This window comes from Lichenostomus cassidix, chromosome 8, assembly GCF_008360975.1.
Source record: "Lichenostomus cassidix isolate B80296 chromosome 8, HeHo_3.0, whole genome shotgun sequence".
Taxonomy (NCBI): Eukaryota; Metazoa; Chordata; class Aves; order Passeriformes; family Meliphagidae; genus Lichenostomus; species Lichenostomus cassidix.
The window spans coordinates 9,199,428-9,220,143 of NC_139489.1; the positions used below are offsets into that span (position 1 = coordinate 9,199,428).

The following is a 20,716-nucleotide window of genomic DNA, read 5'->3' on the forward strand; positions in this document are numbered from 1 at the left end:
TCACCCAGCAAAGCAGGGGAGATTGTTTTCATATTCTTGAGGAGTTTAATTCTTTTCTTGAAAAGTTACTGTTGCGAAAAGAGCTTGGCTGGGTGGAGAACCCAGTTACGTTACTCAAGCCTTTTGACAGTTCCATCAGCCTTTCTAAATAAAAAAGTGGGTGTATCCTATTTGTGATTAATATAATTTAGATTTTTTTTCTGCTTGGTCTCATCTCACTTTCCTTTGTCCTAGAGGTCATTGTAATTACAAGGAAGGAAATCCAGAAGATGTTAAACTTGGACACAAAAATGAAGCTCGATTTTGTGTGCATCAGTGACAACATGGACATGGGTACAGCAGATTCACTGAGGCATATTCACCAGAAAATTAAGGTATTACCGTCTTTTATTGAACTTTACTGGAAGTTGTTTATAATAATTGTTGTTGTTGTGTTGTAAGGAATGTCCTGTGTAATGATACTGTGCATAACTGAATTTCCTGATCGTCGAAAAAGCTGAATTTTGTAAAGGTCATCTCACGGGGGAACTCCCACAAAGACTCTGAATGATTGGAATTGACAGTTGGGAAGGCTGGAGCCTATGGAGGCTGGGCTCTGGCTGCTTCTTAGTCAGTGTTAGCTTTCTGGCAAGGTAATTAGAAGGTTGTATTTGTTTCTATGATTTTTTGATACAATGTGTGATAGTTGTTGTCAACATAGTGCTTGGGGAAGTAGCTCTGCACAAACGTTCTTTGCTGTTTTAGGCAATGCAGTGATGCTCAGGAAAGTTTGTGTTTGCTCTCTGCCCTGCCACAGGCATGCCTGCACTGTTGGGTCAGTGACTTGTGCTGGACTTCAGTTTTCTGCTTTTCCTCTGCTTTTGCTGGCTTGGTCTTGCAGTAAGCTCTTCAATAAACAGTGCCCAGATGTGATAAAGGGCTGCTGTTTGAATAAAACCAACAGTTTATAGAATTTTAATTTCCAGCTGCATAATTAAAACACTCCCATGTAAGGCAGAAATGCTGCTTGGAGCTTTTGCTGTGATCTGGGACGGAATTTTGTTTTCGTTGTTGTCATAGACTTAATCTTCTGATTTGTTCTCTCTCTGTTTAGGCCATCTTAGCCAAATGGCCTATTTAAATAAATGTTGCAACAGAACATCAATGGGTGCTTAAGTCCTGAGGTTTCTTTTTGAAGCTCTTTTTGAAACTAATAAACTGCAGTGTTACAGGCTGTATACTCCCAAGGGAAAGACTCAGTTGAGACAGGCTGAAGCTTCCAAGGCAAATGTGGGTGTGTAGGTGAAAGGGATTAATGCACACACTAGAACATTTAGACAGTGAAGAGAATACATAACAAAGAAAATCGAAATTAACAAAATCAGCTTGACTGAATGGAATGTTTCTGTCATGTGGAGAATCACATTTCGTCATAACTCAGTTTGGCAGTATTTTTTGAATACATGCATTCAATAAGAAAGTATCTGCACTGCAAATTGGGACCCTGACCTTACAGTTTTATTGCCTGATCAGTGACCAGTCCGTCTGTCGGAGTGTCCCTCTTTTGGGTAATCCAGGCAGCTTTGCTTTAGGGGCCCTGGGAGACAACAAGCAGAGCATCGGTGAGTTAGAAAATAGAGTGTGTCTGCACAGGCGGCAGTGTTGATCTTCTGTTTATTTTCCAGAAAAAGGGCTTAGAGAAGATGTGAGGTAGTCCTGAAAACCACACAAGTTTTCTTAAGTCAGATGCTGCATATGAACCACAGCAGCTGCTTCTGCCCTTTTTATTCCACGTCTGCTTGTCTGGGCACAGAGGACAAAGTGGTCTCTTATTTGAAAGAAGCCTATACTAAGTTCTTGAGCAGATTGCTGCACTGTGTATTTTGGAGTCATTCCTCTAGTAAATGCATACCACTGGTGCACCTCTTACAGGGTATGCCCTCTCCTGTGTGATATAGATGAGAGAACTCCACAGTAGAGGCAGCTGAAAAGCTGCTGTATGTTGGCTGTGTTTGTGGTGCAGTGGGAGAGGGATCTCGTTGAAGAATGAGTTTCCCTGGTGAAAACAACTGCTTCTTGTGGCCATAGTTTGCTGGCAGGCTTTTTGCAGCCCATGCCAAAAGTCTGATGAGAAGTTTAAACTGGTTGCTGAAACTTAGTTGTCACAAATTGAGTTAATTGCCCACAGACAGAGGATCAAGTATGCTCAATGAAAACGAGGTAACGTGTCACAGTATAGACAACCTGCTTGTGTGACAGGGAGTAAAGCCAAGATTATAAATGCACAGTAAGAAATATGTCTAAGGATAGCAGAACTGCTGATCACAAATTCTGAGATGCGCGTTAAAGCACTCTAAAGCATAACATTTCATGACTTGCTGCCTTGTCTAACTTTGACTGAAGGAGTCTCACTGCAGCTTGCTGTGCCTGCAGTTTTGGGCCTTTTCGTTGTGTTGCACCTTGGTTAATGAAGCTTGATACTTTAAAGATTAGATGTCAAGATTAGACTTACAGAATTGCATTCAGTAGTAGCATGAGAGCACGAATGTGCAAAACCTGTAAGGACTAAGTAAACATAGTTTCCATTGTTTTCTCTCTTTATGGTGCTGCTTGTTTTGGTGGCAGGTAAGACTGACTGTCTTCATTCACAGTAACAAGCATCTGACTCTGCCAGTCTTTGCTGGTTGTTCAGAAGTTCATGAGAGCAAAGGAAACTCATTAAAGTTTTTGTTTGCTGTTTGCCCACTCTTCACACAATGTTTTTGACATCTTTGCTTCAAAAGCTGATATACTAGATGCATGTTCTTTGCTCTGTTGGAACTCTTCCTGTTATTTTTGGCTGTCTCAGCATACACCTGATTGACAAGGCAGCAGCTTCATTAGGGTTTTCATGTTCATTACAAGTCTGAATGTATCCTTTTTTTGGACCCTTCATACAATAAAAATATTATGCTAAACTTGATTCCTAAAGGCACCTGCTTGAGAAGGAGTGAACATCAGAAAACTTGCTCCTGTAAGTTTAATTTTGTGGATTCCTAGTCTTGTGTGTCAGTCTGGCCTGTTCTTTTGATAGAATTTTAATATCACTGTCAGTTTTATTCTTTTGGCCCTTTAAGTTCCTAGTTTTCTGCTCATCCTTTCAAGGACTGGTAATGAATGGCTTTTTCAAAATATTAAAAGGAAAGTAAAGCTCCAAATTATTTTCTTGTTTATATATATATATACATATATATAGGACTAAAAGTGGTAGAGCATAGGCTGTGTGGACTCACAGTTGATGGTATAACAGTGCTCTTGTTGAACTGCCGCTTGACCACCATGGGGGTGTTTAGAGGTCTCTGTCACCTCATTTTCTAGCCTTGACAGAGCAATAATCCAGTCTTCATGCCTTTAGGTTTGGATTGATGATTTTCCTGGTCTTGAAGAGTGAAGAAAGCATTAGTTAGCATAGGTGTAAAAAATTCTTTTTGTATGAAATGTAAATCAGACATTCCTTCATGAAATCTCATTATTTTTCCTGTCACTTTCTGGTTCTATTCTCATTAAATATCTTTCATCATTTAGTTGGGATGTTACTGGTCACTGTTTCACTCATTACAGGCATGGGAGGCATGTTGCCTTTGCATGCTTTTCTAAGCAGCCTGGAGAATCTGTGTGGGGGAAGAAATAATTTGCTTTCTTAAGAATCAGGTTCTCTGAAAACTAAATTTTCATAAGGGGTGAAAGAGCAAACAATTTTAATGTAAGGAAGGTTTGATCTAACCCTGGGCATGAACAATTGAATACCTCATCCATAGATGATGAAAAAACACAAATCTTGCTCTAGATTTGTTCTCAAATTTCCTCATATATACTGCTTCAGGATTAAGGGTTTTTAAATGTGATCAGTATTTGGCATTTTTAGTAAAACTGTAAGGCTGGTTTTGCAGGTGGACACAGTAGGTGCTACGGTGTAATTTAATAACTTCCATGATCTTGTTTTTATTTATTTTTATTTAGCATCCTAAGCTTGCTAATTGCATGGAGCAATGTGGAAGGGATTCCATGTAAGAGATACAGCTTTTCTTTAAAATCTTGTATAATTGTTTTCTTCTCAATAATGATTACTAGTCCTTGTTTCTGGTTTTCATTGGTAAGCAGCAGTGGCTGCATTCAGATGAGTTGAATGTGAGTAGTAGGGAGATCAGTAAAAGTCTTGACAGTTTCGGTGGTGATACCTGATATACTTTCTAGCAAGAGAAGAGATTGAATGCTGTCTGTTGCAGACTGTGATAGCAGATTGTGCAGTTTTGTTTTGTAGGCAGCTTGTCTTTAAGTGGTGATGAGTTTGGGGTTTAGGGTTTTTTTCATTATTGTGGGGAGTAGCGTTTTTAACAGTGAACTTATTCTGATGTTTCTTGAAATTGTATGTAAGGAAATGCCCTGGTTCACTTATGGAAGCTTTTTCTCTGCAGCTGGTATTAGTGGACACGTTTTTTTCAAGTCATATTGTAAAGTCTTCTGGTATGTCCATTGAGGTTTCTTGTAGTCCAGGTATAGTTCTTCATTTATTTGAATACTGCCATTCTTAAAGGTCTTCTCTTACAGTTTAGTACATCTCTTTTGGCTGATTCACAGGACCAGTATGCAAAATGTGTGCCATGACCTGCTATGTTATAGCACAGTTACAGCACATAGAGTTTGGCTGGCAACACAGAACTCGTGATTTTGGGGATTAGTAACAAGGAATTTGTAGTAGGAGCTAGAATCCCAAGAGTAAATTGCAATGTCTCAGAATGTACTAATTGAAATAGTGTGATGGTGAGCAGCCACTCTGATGGAGGAAGAAAAGGTAAATGCAAAACTAGAATGTATCAGGTAAAGTACTTTTTATGGTAGAGGTGAGAAATTAATAGTGTTTCTTAAGGCAGTGAGAAGGTTTTTTTTTTTTGCCAGGATTACTGATCAGGTGTGGAACTCGAATGTATCAAAAGTGGGACAAACACTAGAAAAGGAGATAAGATGTTCAGCGTGGAATATAATTGGGTTTAAATTTGCTGTGGGAAAACACAAGCTGAAAATTAAAGAAAGGTTTTAATCAGAGCAGAATAAGATTGTGAGACAGTTTTCCAGGAGTAAACAAGATAAGAATACCATAATTTCCTCCTAGAGTGAATATCTGTTTTCTTCTTGTATTTTTGTTTGCTTTTAAATAAACTAAGTAAATAGCTGGAATGGCTGGAGGTAGAACTCTGACTCAGGAAACCCCTTTGAGAGCTGTGTTTCTGTGACCTTCTGCTTGTACCATTCATCAGGCTGCTAAAGCCCTCTTGGTGGATTGTAGATTATTGTTGATGAAAATAATAAACGACAAGGGGTGTCACTGTATTTTACAAATGAGTTCCTCTGCAATTTAGGCATCTATAATATTTGACCATTTTGTTTCCTGTGCCAAATTTTACCAGACCCACACAGCTGCTGTCTGGCACCACCTCCCAGGCAGGGGCTCTCCAGGCAGCAGGTTGAAAAACCTGGTTAACTCATGAATCTGTGTTTCGGGTGGATTGGGTGTGCCTGGATCAAACATTTGTCTTCACTGAGTCTATATTATTTTCATCTTCTATTAAGCATTTCTCTCCCTTGTGTCACTCAACTGTACTCCAGACAGTGATTAAAATGTGGCGTTCCAGCAGAGTAACAGCAATGGAACAATTTCATATTTTCCTCCCTTGATGAGCCCTTAGCTGTGTTAATGGAAGCCCTGAATAATATGGTGTGAATTAATCAGCTTGTCTTCTGCTGCTATCGCTGGTGAGTGCTTGTGTGAGAAATGTTTCATCTCAGGTGGTCCACCTGGTTTTCTCAGTTCAAAAAGTAAGATTACAAAGTAATACAGCTCTTAAAAAGCAAAGCAAAACAAACCCTAAAAAGCAACCAAAAAGAAGAAGAAAAACCAACTTTCTTTGAACAAATAAACAAAGATTGAAACTCCAGATTCTCTTGGTATGTGCATCTTTGGGATCCGTGTTGTGGAAAGTGTGATGTCACGGTGGTGGTCTGTGTGCTGCTGAGGGTCACTGATCCGTGGAGTCTTGGCCAGCATGGCGAAGCGCTCTGCTTCCTCTGCTGAAAAATCTCCTTTCCAAACACATGATGTAAGTAAGCTTGCTGGAACGGCTGGAAGATGGAATCTGAATCCTTTTGGTACGACTGAGCAGAGTTTGGTGAGCGTGGAAAGAAAAACTTAGGTCCCCATAATATAGAGTTATGTATTTTTTTGTACTGTCAGTGGAAATAAAAAACCCAAATTAAATTCATTTGTAAGAGACAAGGTTTCTCTCTGTATATTAGCAAGACAGAGCTAAATAGTCTATTAATCTGTTTTGAAGTAGTAAAAAGAATTTCATTTTCTTCCAGCACACCTGACAGCAAACATTGTTAACTTAAATGTTTAAAATGCAAATAAAAACGCTATCTTGCCAGTTTTTCTGATTTTACCTTTCACAATGTTGTTAGTGGGAAGAGCAGATGTATCAGATGGCAGCTCACATCATAGTATGTAGCATCTTTTTTCCCTCTCTGCCTCTTACTGAAAGCTGCCACCACTGAAGGCACTTGGCAAAATTGATTACAACTAAATTACAATTTATTACATGTCCGAGTTCCGTTCCCAAAGCACAGCTGATTGTCTCAGTAGAAAGCAACTACACGGGCAGGTGCTCAGGCTGTGTGATTGGGGAGCAATACAGCACTGCCTGACTCTGTGCTTGAAGAATGTGTTCAGGACTTTCAGCTGATCATTATTTTTCCTGGCAGGGTAAAAGTTAAAGAATTCAGCAATTGTTGGGATTTTTTTGTTTGTTTGTTCGTTGTTTTATTTTGATTTTTTAAAAAATATTACTCAGCTTTAGAAGAATGTAGCTAATTAAATTATTTTGCTGCCCAGGCTTACTATGGATAATGGCTAAAACTCCAGAAGTTTGAATAAGGTAATTAGCTGTGAAGGTTGGATCAAAAATGATTGTTAGAGCATTTGCTATTCTGCCCATTGTCAGCTAAAGAGGATGCCTTCCATTATACAGGCAGGCAGAAGTTTAGGTGTTTTGCAAGAAGTCATTGACAGTCCTGAGATGCTTGTCAGTTTCAATTGTTCCATCTCCCACTGCATGTCCTTATCCTTTTCATGCTCCTGGGAACTCCAGGCCTGTGCTCATGTTAACCAATACCTCTTGTTCCCATATAGAAGTTAATGGTCAGTGTTTTTCCTGTATTACAGTGTGTGTTTTCATTTAGGCCCTTTGTGGTTTCTGATGAATTGCACAAATTCAGCCTATTCTACTTGCAGACACAGCAAGCTCTTTGCACATGTATATAGCTGAAGTAATTTGTTTAAAAGCATCCTGGTAAAAATATTTTTCTGGTTTTGTCAGTCACTACTAGTTTTCATTTTGGGGGAGTAAATAGTAGTGTTCATTTTGGTAAATCATCCTTCATTTTCCCTATTTAAAGTATGTACAGCTGCCCTATGTAAATAACTTGGTGTGCTTTAAACATGACACTGTGACAGATGTAATGCCCACAACTGCCATGAAAAGCCTGAACCTCCTATGAGGGAAGAGCTGTTAAGATCCAAACATGGGGAAAATACACAAGTAGAAATCCCACAGGCTAGAAACAAAGTTAAAAAAGCTGTGGGTGGCAAGGAAGGAATGTTCTTCCAGAAAAATGTCCAAAAAAGGTATAATTGCAGGTGATATTCCTCCCCTGAAAGAGAAAATGGAATTGTTTAGATCAGACACAACTGTGTGTGTTAGAGCCTAAGTACCTAGTTGCAGTTATTGGGGATTATGGGAGGAAGGACATCAGCCCATGGAGTTGCTGTGCTGGAGAGGGTTTTCCCCTGTGTCTGGTTTTGCAGCTTGGTACAGTTGTGTTGTAACACTGATAATAGGAATGTGGTGCTGTGAACGGCACAGGCTATCCCAGATGCTGTCACTCTTCTCAGCACTGGTTTTCTGTCACTGTTTAATTTGGTGAAAGCCATGTTGAAGATCAGTGGAGTTAGGATGCCTGGAATTTAATTTTGCATTTTTGTCATGCTGTGTTAGGCTATGTTAACTTGGAAACCCAAACAGGTTATCTCATTTTTCCTTAGTTCTGTGCTGAAAATGGAAAAGCAAATGTGCATTCAGATTTTCTTGAAGCAGGTTTAGGTATTCTTCTGTAGTTAAATTCTATTAGCTTCTTTGGGAAGATGGTGAAAGTTCTGGGTGTAGACTAATAGTGCTGGAAAAAGCAGTGGAGGTCTTGAAGTTTTCATAATGTTTTTCTTCCAACAGCATTTGCTGCAGACCAAATACCACTGGAAAATTTGGAGAGGTGCTAGAGGAGAAAATGATACTGTGTGGAAGATAGTTTAGGAATCTACACTTCATGACAGTACTTTTATTTACCATGGCATGATTAGTGTTTAGAGGAAAAAAAGCCCCAACCTTTGAACAAGGCAAATAGGGTTTCATGCAGGTGGTCGTCATTCCTGTGCAGGCTGGTGCACAGTAGCAGTGCCACTGAGCTGTCTCACAGAGACTGTGCTTTGCAGAGTACATTAGTATTCAGGTTTTCTTTTGAAGTAAAGTTGAAACAGGGTGTTGTGTAATGACTTGTTTTGACCTTGGAAAGAGTATTTTTTAATTTTAAGATCATACTGATACTAGCTGCAGGATGGCAGAATGATTCCTGAGGACACATGCTGTATGTTTTGGTTTTTATTTACTGTCTGGTTTGAGACTGCAAGGAACCATTATGATCCTCTAGTCTATATGGGAGTTTGCACCCTCTAGTTGGGGTTGTTAGCCCCAAAAGTTACGGATGACTTACTGAAAGTGTTTCTGAAATACAGCAAGGCTTTCTTCATCAACTAGAATGTATGAATTGTCTATTACATACTTCGGTATTTTATTCCAGGTTAAACTTACTCTCCCTCTTAAACCACTTTGCATTTTATTGCTATGCTGATCACTGGTTCCTAGCCCCTGAATCAGGTCATTCCTGCTTTTTGTTGTGCTGCTGAGAGATCTGCAGTCGAAGTGATTGCTGGCTGTGGGCAAAGGCCTTCTTTCCCTTCAATAAGTTGAGCCAGTTGAGCTCCATTAGGACTACTTTTTATTATTATTGTGTGTATGACTGCAGCACCTGACTGCCTAAGGCTCTGCTTACATTAAGTGTTAAGCCTGGGCTTGAGCTCTGGGCTTTGGCAGCAATTCCTGCTGTGTTGCTGCTGTTGAGGCTGGAGCCTGACTGCTGCTCTCTACTTTCTGTTCATGTGAGGCAGAGTCCAAGATCAGCTGCACAGCAGGTCTGGTAGTGCTGCCGTCCAGGTAGTCCTGGAAACCTGCCTTCCAGGAATAGGAGTGCCATTTGTTTCTGGAGTTCTGCCTGTGGAGAAAGGATCTGTCCATGCACTGCCTTGAGCCAGGAGAGAATTTACCTTGCCAGGCTTACCCTCCATGAACTGGCAAATTTGGGGTCTGGGTTCTGGGGTGCTCCCCTGAGCTTTAGCAGGCACAGTGCACACTTATGGGGAAAATAGTCCCCTCTGTGGCATACTCAGGATTGGGACATAAACCCAGGAGATGACCCTGATCTCAGACAAATGAGAGAGCCTACCAAGATAGGATCAACTGTGTCAGTCCAGTGCCCTAGCATACTGATAGCCTGACAATTGTCAGTGTTTCTTCAAGTGTAAGAGTAGCAGATTCGTTTATTAACATAAAAGGAGACAAAAAAGATAAAAAGCTAGTGGAAGCTAGAGCCACACCCTTTAGAAGATACAAATAGATACTAGAGCTGTCATCCTGTATCGGTGTGAGGTAGAAGTAGATTTGCTAAGTGCCTGACAAGTGGAAGGGGTAGGCTATTAAAAGGAGAGTAAGCAGCTTGTGCTTGATGTGATAGAGAATCGAGCCAGTGAAGAAGAGTGATGTGGGTAGAGGAAGAAGCTAAGAAAATTATTTTTGGAGTACTGTATAAGTAGGAGAAAATTGAATTAGTTGAAACCAGAGGAAAAGGTGGATTGCAAAGCTTATGTTCCACACCCGTAGGTTTACAATTCAGTAAGTGTCATAATGTCAATGTCCTGCCTTGAAAACATCCTTAATGAGTTTATGAACTTGTGTTCATCTCTAAACTTCTGGGTTTGGTTGCTGAGAACTGTAAATTACCCTTTTCCACCCCACATGTACGTTTGAATATGGGTAACAAGACTTCCTTCTGGGAGGAGACAGGATGCCTTCTAGGCTTGAATATCTTTCCTGTTCCTAGCTTATATGTATGTAAATTAAAAAATATTGATTTTGGATGGTAGCTCATGAGATGCAAAGATAACCTAAAATGGTGTTTTCATGGTATGATCCCATCTGATACAACACATAGGATGAGCCCTATGATGGGACTGGGGTTAAGTCTCCTCCCCAGCTTCTGGCATCTTTCTTCCAGCTTTCTTTGAGAAGATAAACAGTGATGCTGACAGGTTACGTATGTGAAGGCATTCACATTGCCTTAAGATATCCTCACCTGATGAATTCAGGGCCATCCAAGAAATTAGAAGAGACTCCCTTGGCTCCCACATTAGACTTTTCTGGGTTTTTTTGCTTTTTAAGACGAAAAGAAGCCTGTAAGAAGCTTCTTTCACATTGCACACATCTTTAAAAAACAAATAATTCTTCCATCCTTTAATGAGAGGAGGTTGCTGCTGGATTTCTGATTGTGGGACATTCTGTGCCTCCACTTGTCCTCTGTCATCAGAAGAGTCGTAAAGGTGCTGGTCTACAGCAAACTTCCTGCTGCAAGGTGAAAGCAGACTAGGTAAATGTTTCATGTCTGCTAGCAAAGTACTAAATCATTATTTTCTTCTGAATCTTGCCGTCAAGGACATTACAAAAACAGAGTGGGAATTCCCAGCCAAAGGCGGCCATTTCAGCTGGTAGCTAACAAGATCTTGCAGACATCAAAAAATAAATGAGGTTCCCTGCTCCAGTTACAGCAACAGCCATAGAGCTTCAAAGAGGTCACAGGTGTGGAAATTGGAGGACTCTTAATGGAGACTGAGATAAAAAGGGATTCTCTAAAGCCTTGGATGTAAGTTTCTGATCTGAAGAGTGGTGAGTAATGCAATTGCTGGGAGGTATCTTTGGCTTTGCCTAGAGAATGCTAACAAGCAATCAAAGTGCTTGCCCACAGCCAAACTGTTTTTTCCCTTTCCACTCTTTAGAATAATAAAAAGCATTACACACAAATCCCACTGTTAATGCAACATGTGGGTGAAGTTCCAGGCTATTGTGTATAAAACTCAATCTTAATTCCAGCAATAATTATAACTTGTTCTTCTCTCTCTCTCCCTCCCCTGTTGTTTGGTGACACTGCAGGAAGTGATGCAAAGTTCTCTGTTTGTGCATGTGTTAACTTAGGTTGAGTGTATCTAATCTCTTGCTTTTCTTTCTTTTCCTGTCAAAATCTCAGCTGTAATACTTCGCAATTGGAAACTTGTAGCATTTAACTTCACTGTTTTGTCTGCTGTTCTGTTAGAAGCTGGTTCTACTGTTTGTGAATGTTTTGCTTATTTTCTGTTTATAATGCAATCTGACATTTGTTTTCCTCTTTCTCTTGAGGCTGATTTTGTTCGTATTACAGTTTCCTTGCAACACATGTTTTCTCATTTTCTAGTCTGCTGTTTTTGAGGCCATCAGCAGTTTAGGCTATGAGGTCCTGCCCTTGTCTATACTTGATAGGAAAAGCTTAGTGAATACCACTAAAAATTCATAATTTGCTGCCAGCTATCTGTGGTAACCTTGACATCTCCTGTTTGATCATAAGGTCTCCACCAATAATTGCTGAATATAAAAGGGTTTTTAGGACTGCCTTTGTATGCAGGGTGTGAGAAAGTCCAAGGCTCTTTATTTATGCTGGTATATTACACCATATAATTGCATCCATCTTTTGATCTGTGGTATGAATTAGTTCCATTGAAAACATGTTTTCTATTTTTAAATTGGTTGTCTTGATCCGAGTTCTTGAAACAATCTGCTTTTTGGTCTTGTTTTTGTGTATATTTTCCATATTGTGCTGGGTTTAATATAATTTTTGCCATATTGACTTTCAGTGCTTTTTATTTACTGTTTTCTCTATTTTGTATAAATCTCTTCACATTTTGTGTTGCACTGTTTTATTAATCGGATCCAAGTATTTAAGTTATTTCATATCTGACTGTTTCACAGCTCATAAACATTTGACGGTGAAGTGCTGTGAGCCAATGTTAGAAAGGTGGAATCGAGATTTGGGAACCTTAATTCCATGTTTTCATACTTTACTTGACTGAATACTGTGTTCAGGGATGATTTAACTGAAATCCCAGAGCTCTGGTAATTTATGAAGTCAGTTGGGATGGAGAAGGATCTTGAAATGTGGATCGTAGGTGGGATGATCTCTGCAGAACCCCACTTTCCTCCACTGATTAATAGCCTAGTCTAAATTTTTCATTTGAATGAGTGAATTGCAAATCTGAGGTTAAAAAGGATTGCTAAGGCTCTAATTAACTCTTCAGCATCATATTCAAGAGCGTCATATTCTCCTTGTTTTTTGCTGTGGCTCTTGTGATGCTAACAAAAACATGGGCTGTGCTACCAGCAGGGCAGGGTTGCTGTTCCTGTAAGTGAATAGCACTGCAGTGTTCTCCTGTGTTCCTCAACCCCAAATCATTTGCTGTTCTCTTACGCTTAATGGCCTTTTTACCTGCTCTGTACAGTAGCTTCTGTGGTAGAGCCCTGGTCTGTGATGAGGGCTTTTCTTTGCCATAAAAGTAGTAGACAAAATGGCATGTATCAAGTTTGGCAGAGCAGGAAAATGCCAGATATTCCAATTATTTGTTTCATTCTTCATCCATTAGATGGTTCTCCTTGAGTAAGAAGTCTCCCTTTCCTTGCCCTGCCTGTGGTTGTAAGGTGTGTTGAGAATGCATTTGTGTGTGCATTTTTTTCCCTTGCAGTCGTTCTGCTTGAGGTGTGTGCTTGCTGGGTTTTTTTTAATCAGTTCGAGTTGATTCTTATCGTCTGTTTGTATAATAGTTTGGGGTTGATGTAATCATTGCTACATGTATTTCATTAAGAGATGTGTGTGTGTACTTAGGTGTTTGCATAATTCATGAAGTCAAGTATGTTCACATACCCCTTGTTAGCACGTGAGTGCATGTAGTGAGTACATACCTCTCTTCTTTGTATCAGTGGCTCATTGGGAAAGGTGCACGGCATTTATTTGGCATGTATATATGTAAAAAACCCACAAGCTCTACCATTTATTTTCTTTCTTCTACACCCACCCTGAAAACGTAAAGAAAAACACACACTTCTGCTAAGGTTCTAGGATAGTTTATTTTTTCATTCAGCCATTAGTTTATTCGTTCAGGAGTTGTACACTGGGAAAAAAAGTGCATCCATTAGACAGTGAGGGCTTTATTTATGAGGGGGGTGGTGTTTCAAAGGGGAGGCTGTCAAGTCCCAAAAGAGCCTTTCATGGTGTATTCTCAGCATGCTTCTGAGGCCACTGCTCTGCTCATCAGGAGGAGAGGCAGAAATGTGGGCTTTACAGAGCAACTGTGTGTTTCACTGGTCCCTGTGCTCAGTGACGTTTATTTACATATTGGGAGAGTAAATGGGTAGAACAGATGGCAACCAGACATTTGGTGGTTCTGTTCCCATATGCTCCTCAGGGGTCTTGCATTCAGTTTTTGCAAAAAGCTTGTCCTATAGTGAGAAGAAAAAACCCAGGAGCCTGGTCAGAACTATGAAATGCTTGTTGGGTTTTTGCATTAGAGACAGATTAAAGCATTTAGTAAAATGTGAAATAATTACAAGGTTTGTTTTACAAGTCCAGATACTCATTCCTTAGGATGAGACTGTTGGGATGTCAGTCTCTCTCATTTTATTATTTCTAATTTTTGCCACTGGAACAAATGCATTTAGATCTGAAGCTGGAAATCTCTTCCTTCTACAAAGTGAGTTTGAAAAGTACAGGTCTATTTATATGGGTCTTACATACCTTTTGGCCTTTTTTGTAAACGTTGTAACTCATTTGTGCTCTTGTAAAAACAGAATATCTGAAAATTTTGCAGGATTTTCCAGGATATTTAATATGTGTTTCTTCACAGTTTACGGTTGTGAAGCGGGAGATTTGCTTCCATACCAAGCTGAATTTTTTTCTTATTTTCTTTGTACACCCTGGAATGTTGGAGCAGAGGTGCTCCAGAGTGCTGGGCAACTTGCTTTAGTGGTTTGGGTTGTTGGGTTTTTTTCCAATATGTGCATGTTGGGTTATTTTAGAGAAGTGCTAATTAAAACACTTTTCCTGGGCAAAACTGTTATATAAAATACACATTTTGAAAATATGTTAAAAGGAGTGATGCAAGTCAGGTTTCAAATGTGTAAAATTCTCAACCTGCACATTATTTCTTCCTGTAAAGCAGCCAGGTGTTTGTCAGTAAAGTGGGGAGAAATCACATGAAAACTGAAGGGTTTGACCTTTTGCACAGCATGCCAAATCAGCAGCTCCAACAGTTTGTGACATGATGAATTCCAATGCCTTATTGGTAAACACATGAAACTGCCTAGCAGTTATAGGAGAACCTGTCAAATAATGTAAATACCAGACCTCAGCTAGTCTCAACTACAATGTGGAATCTCCTAGTATTAGATAAAGTCCGTAAAGTAAGCTTTTCTATAATAAACCTTTCTGGAATGAGAGGTCAATCCTAAAATAGTTTACATTAAAGCAAGATAATCTTCAAAAGTAAGAGTAGAATTACTGATTGATCCTCTATGGATTAACTCAGGTTTTACTAAGTATTGTCTAATGCTCTTCTTATTTGATATTGTCTTTTAAAAAGACAAAACTAGGCAGCCATGTCACACTGCAGGGAGGCTTAGTTTGGGAAATGGTAGCACAGAAAGTGAAAATGGTAACTGTCAGGAAAGGAGCACTGTCTTCTTGAGAGGCCTTTAGAAGGTTGATCATTAACAAAAAGTGCAAATTTGCTACTTTTCTGTAGGCCATGCTACACAAATATTATGTTAGGATTAGTTTAAATGAAGATAATTGCCGAACTCCTAGGTTTTTGGCAGCATATTCCACAACCCATGTGAAATACAGAAATTTTTTTCTAAATAAGAGTTTTTAGCTGGATTGTACTGATAGTGGGCACTGTTAATGAAGCTGCTATGTCTTGCTCAATATGTGACAATGTTCCTGTGATCTGTGTAGCAGTTCTCTTAAAAACTTTGCAAGGGGCTTTGAAATCCTTTGAGATCAAAATTAAATACAAGCCTCCTATTAAAAAGGACCTAACTTCCTCTTTTTTCTTTTTTTTTCTTTTAATATGGAGTATTGCTGGTTTTAGGAAATATATTTCTAAACTGAGCCCACCATCGCAGTGCAATTACTGAGTAAATCACATCCTAGATAGTCTTTGCTTTTTTTGTCCCCCAATAAAATAACATAGTTTAAATATCTTTTCCAGCGGTTTGTAGCCAGATGCAAAGTCAGCTAAAAAAGAGTTCTTCAGAAGGATTTCTTTTCTACATCATTATAAAACTAAAAGTAGCTGTTGAAAATACTGCAGAATTTCTTGTTAGTCTTGAAAGCCATGGCTTCTGTAATCCTTAGGAGCAGATGAAGACAATTTAGATGGTCACATATTCTTTATGGTCCAGAGCTGGATAAGCATTAACCAAATAACAGTAACAGCAGGACTCAAGAAAAGTGCACTGGTAAAAACCAGGAGCTATTTTTAGCAGTTTTAAATTAAACAAAAAAAAAAAAACCAAACCCCAAAAAAGTTTATGTGTGTATTTGGTTTTGAGTCCTCAAATGCTAATCTATATGTGGTAATTTGTATCTGTGAAAGGTTTGTTGGTTTTTTTTTTTCTTCTTTGACAGACTGATGTCTTGGTGTTGAGCTGCGATCTGATCACAGATGTTGATTTATATAAAGTTGTGGACCTCTTTCGGACACATGATGCTACTCTCTCTATGTTGATGAAGAAAACTCATGAACCAACAGATGTGGTACCAGGACAGAAAGGGAAAAAAAAAACAGGTATGTAGGTAGAAATACATATTTATTAATAAATTATAGAGAAACCACTGGTATGTATGATATGTTTAGTTATCAGTCCCAGAGCAAAAGAAATAAAAAACGCACAGATACCCTATTTTTCCTCAGATTCCCTGGTGAGGGTGTGACTTGGTTTTTTCCAGCTCAGAATTAAGTATTAGACTCGTGTAATCTCGTAGGCTGTGATCCAAAGCTCACAGGAGTTAATGGAAAAACTCCAGGTGACTTCAATGAGTTTTGGATGAAACCCTGAATTTTTGTTACATATGAACATTAAAACCGTTAGGTTTTTCAAGAGCACTAAGCATCAGCCAGATTGTAGCTGGGAATTTTGCACTGACTGTAGGGACCAGCACTTGGAGGGTAACAAACACTTCTAGAAATTCTCCACTCTCATGGTATGTAGTGAATAACTCTTCTGAAATCACATCCAGGAACTTTTGCTAGGCAAAACTCCCACTGATTTCAAGGACTTGATTAGATGCTTATCTTGTCCCTCTTACCATAATTTCTTATTTAGTGCCTTGTAATCTTTAACGTATCTGTTCTCACAACACTGCTGTAAGGCAGAGCAAGGCTATTATCCCTGTTTTACTTATATGCTAAAAATACTAAATACTACACAGTTCCCACACCATACCTCTCGTTTTCCTTCAATGGTATCTGTTAAAATGATGATCCTTGATAATTGCCAGCTTAGTGGGTCCTAGTCCTTGATTAAAGGTCAGAGGCATTACTGGAATATAAATAGGAAAGTGTAGCTTCAAACTGTTTGAGAGAGGAGTGAAATGCAAGTCAACAGTTATCTGAAAGTGGAGGAAATAGGTTTTAAAAAGAAAGGTGCTTAGGCTCTGCATGAAGATTTTTCTGGAGCAAAGTGTAAGGTTAGTAGGGCTGAAAGCATTTAGTACTTGGACTCTCAAACAGCTCTAACCCCCCTATTTTAGAAAAGGCAATCTAAGTGCTAATGGCACATAAAACATTGTCAAGAGAACTGCTACAGCGCAGAGTTGAGCATTCAGGAGTTGTAAACTAATGGGTCTGTGGTTAAACATCATAGAGCTGCCCAGCGTGTGAGCTCTGAGCACACAGGGTGGGGGTGAGGAGGTCTGTGAGGATAAACAAGATCATCTGAAGACTCTTTGCAAATGTAAACACATCAGATTGTACATGCATTCTTATTTTGCTTGGTTTTTATGTCTGTGTGCTTGACTTTGTAGCATAACTCTTCCTACATGACTTGTTAAAATTTGTGTGTGGTTTTTCAGCTCTGTAAAAGACACAACTTGAAAAGACTAAAATTCCGTTATGTAGAAGTGTTTTGTCACCCCTGGTGTTTTTCTGTGAGGCTCAATGCTAAGATCTCCCACCCAAAGCACTACTTGAAATGCCATGGACGGCACTAGTGACATGTTCCCTGTGAGCTGTCTCAGATTAGGCATGAGCCCTACCAGGCCTGTTTCAGTAATTTGTTAAAAGCAGGGGATTGCCAAGACAGGGATTTTAGGTTCTTCTCCAGGTTCTGGAGGAGGGAGGGACATTTTAGGGAGCAGCAGACCCTCCTGGTTTTCATTCCTACTTGACTAAATGTACTCTATAGCTGTCAACATTGCCTTAGCTCATCCTTCTTTCTTTTTCTATGCTGGCTTCTTGCCGCCACCAGCCTCCATTCTTGTTTGGTTTCTTTAGTTTCCTTCTTCAGGGATCTTGTCAAGAGCCTGGCTTTTCTTTGTCATATATTACTCTTTTCTTTCACTCTCAGGTCCATCTTCTGTTCTGTTTCTGACTTCTTGTCTTCATCTGGTTCATTTATCTGCCTATAGTCACCTGTTCCCTTCTGATTCCTGTCCCTATGTTCTAATGTCCTTTAACAGACAGTCACCATTTCCAGAAGTTTTCAGGGGCTGCTCTCTCTTCCTTCCAGCCTTTTTTGCAGAATCCTTGTTTTTATGGCTTTTTTTCCCCCCTCACCCGTCTGAGCTTATGAATTTTATTTGCTTGCAGAAAATAGATTGCAAAAAGACAACAGATTAAACTCTTTTCCCTGCAACAGTCATCACAGTATGGCTGTGCAGCCTCGTGGCTTGTGTGCTTTGCTTGTACCACCTGATGGTACAGAAAACCTTAGGTAGCACCTGGTATTTGATCCTAGGAGCTGAGGAATTGGAGCAACCTATCCTTAAGAATAAAACATGCAGAAAATTTTGCAGCAAAAATAGAAAGCTAGAGAAGAAGAGAGTGTGTGAACCTGCAGTTTTTCAAAGATTGAGTAGAAATTTTCAACGGAAGGGACACCAAAGCATTTCTGCTTATGCTAAACACTTCTTCTTTCCTTAGCTGTCGAATCAGCTGAATGGTTTTTGCTGCAGCTTTTCAAATTTTCCACTTAAGGCAGTCATCTGGCATTGGAAATTTCAACTGAGACAGTTAAAACTTGGTGAAGCTTTTAAGCACCTGAAGACAAGGTATTAACATGGAGTAGGTTAGGCAGTTTTTCATAGTAGATGGCACTATTAGCTTCTTGTCTCAACTGTGACACATACAGGTTTCTATGTACTTGCACTGTCCTGTTCAAGTGTTTACATTTGGAAATGGATCCTTACTCATAATGAGCCACTAGATTTATTTGCAGCTTTATTTTTTCACTGTTTCTACAAAGCAATTCATTTTTTGAGAAGGATCAACAAGATTTTATTTCACATATGTCATGGAATCTGATACAAAATTGTTGCTTTTGGGGTATTGTTGAATATTCAAGAACTGTGATATAAAGAACAGTTCTTAAATTAGCGTGAATTGCAGTGTTAAGTGCTATAAATTCATAGTGATGGTTTCCTGCAATGCTTGACTCAGCTGCAGATTACAGGGTTAAGTTCATTGGGTTTTATATGTAGGGGATCATATATTGACAATGGTAATCTCATTGGCTTTTTTAATTGAGCAGTAAGAGCCATGGCAATTAAAAAAACACAACATGAAAGTGCTAGTCAGTGGTAGTAACCCAAATAAACAGAGAGCATCAGGAATTCAGATACCCAGAATGGAGCTGTATGCTCAAAGATGACCTGCGAGGGATTGAGTGAAAAACAGTGTCTGAACCGTTCTGTGTATAAAGAAAGGCAGAAAAGATGGGGATGGTGTCTCTTTCCTGCTTATTTTTCTTGGCTTGAAAGCAGTAAGCATGTCATCACTGGTATTGCCTGTGTTTGCCAGAAGACCTCTTGGTGGTCTTGAAGGCTGCATCATGTGAAATCCTCTCCATTTAATTGAAAGGGTGGGGATACTGAATCTTTAACAAAAGTGTCTTTTTCTCAAGTGTTAATTAATTATGATTGATTAAAAAGCATTTTCGAAAATCTGACTGAAAATTATTTCTTCTTGTTACTAAAGTGCTTAACATTCTCTTGTGATGTCATTCTTTGTTTAGATCATTAAAGCCCTTGAAATTGATGGGTATCTAATTTGTAAGATAATTAATAAATTGCAATAGCAGTGTCAAGTCCTTATTTATCTATTGTGAGGAGGCAAAACACATCCTGCATTTCATTTTCATACTTCAAATGATTTTGTTCAGTTACCGTCACTTTAATATTTTTCTCATACTTCCTTGCAGGCATTTTGCAAACTAGTTATATATCTGCTCTTCCATAATTTTTTTTCCTTGCTAAGTGATGCCAGTGGGATTTGAAACAGCACTATTGTACCTCTGAATAATTGATTTTTAGCATGTAAGTTTTGTCTTTTTTAGATTACAAAAGTAATGCTATTTATTACCAGTGTACAAGGAAAAACGTGACCTGGCATCTGCTACAAAAAATCCCAGTGCACTCTTATGGTTTCACTGTTTGTTTCTTACCTATCCACACAAGCAAGAGAAACTGGTTTGGTGTCAGCCATGTACCTGGTCCTGCTCTCATCAAGTTTGGGTTTTTTTCCCTTTTTCCTGTTGCATTGAGTTTTGCCATAGCAGTGTAATATGTTACTGTAAGGACAGCCCAGAGATGGGCAGGCAGGATCTGAACTTTGAGAGAAGTATTGGTACCTTGATGGAGGAAAGTCAGTCACTTGTATTTCCAGCCTGTCAGGAGACCCCAGTTAAGTGGCAGAGGTGAGAGTTCATTAGCCCCTAATCTCAAACTTCACTGTCCTCCATAGAATGAGAATTGGCACTGCTTTCAAGACTCATTTCTGAGCTTTTACAGCAAATGAGCATTACCGTAATTGTACTTAATTTGTCAGAGTGTTAGATGTTCAGGTCTGTTTTTGTACTTCTTCGTTGTTTATTAATTTCTGAGAAGGGTTGGGGGGTTTTCTGAAGAGGGTATGCTTCATCACTTGGATTAAAGACTGCCACGGGAGAACTTTCAACACCTGTATAGATTTGACTGTGTTTTAATAGTGGTTATTACTGTGGTAACTCTGAAAGAACAGGTAAAAGTAAAACCAGGGATGGGCCTGCACTGGGAAAAATAAAGTTAAAAATAGTTTGCCTGAAAAAGATCTGAAAGAATTAGCAGCTTCTGAGGTACATTGTTACTTCAGTGTGGTTAAAGGTTTGTAACTTAGGAAATTAAATATGCACCAGTTTGACCCAAAATA

The 20,716-nt window shown here is 39.2% G+C and overlaps 1 protein-coding gene across 1 annotated transcript in view; it reads left to right on the forward strand.

Moving 5' to 3' along the window:
• Positions 1-20,716, forward strand: part of EIF2B3 (eukaryotic translation initiation factor 2B subunit gamma) — a 98,478-nt gene that overhangs the window by 3,512 nt on the left and 74,250 nt on the right. The window contains exons 2-3 of the mRNA XM_085067751.1: positions 235-374; positions 15,940-16,099. Coding sequence (XP_084923877.1) covers positions 235-374; positions 15,940-16,099 — 300 coding nt within the window. The remainder of the gene's footprint in view (positions 1-234; positions 375-15,939; positions 16,100-20,716) is intronic.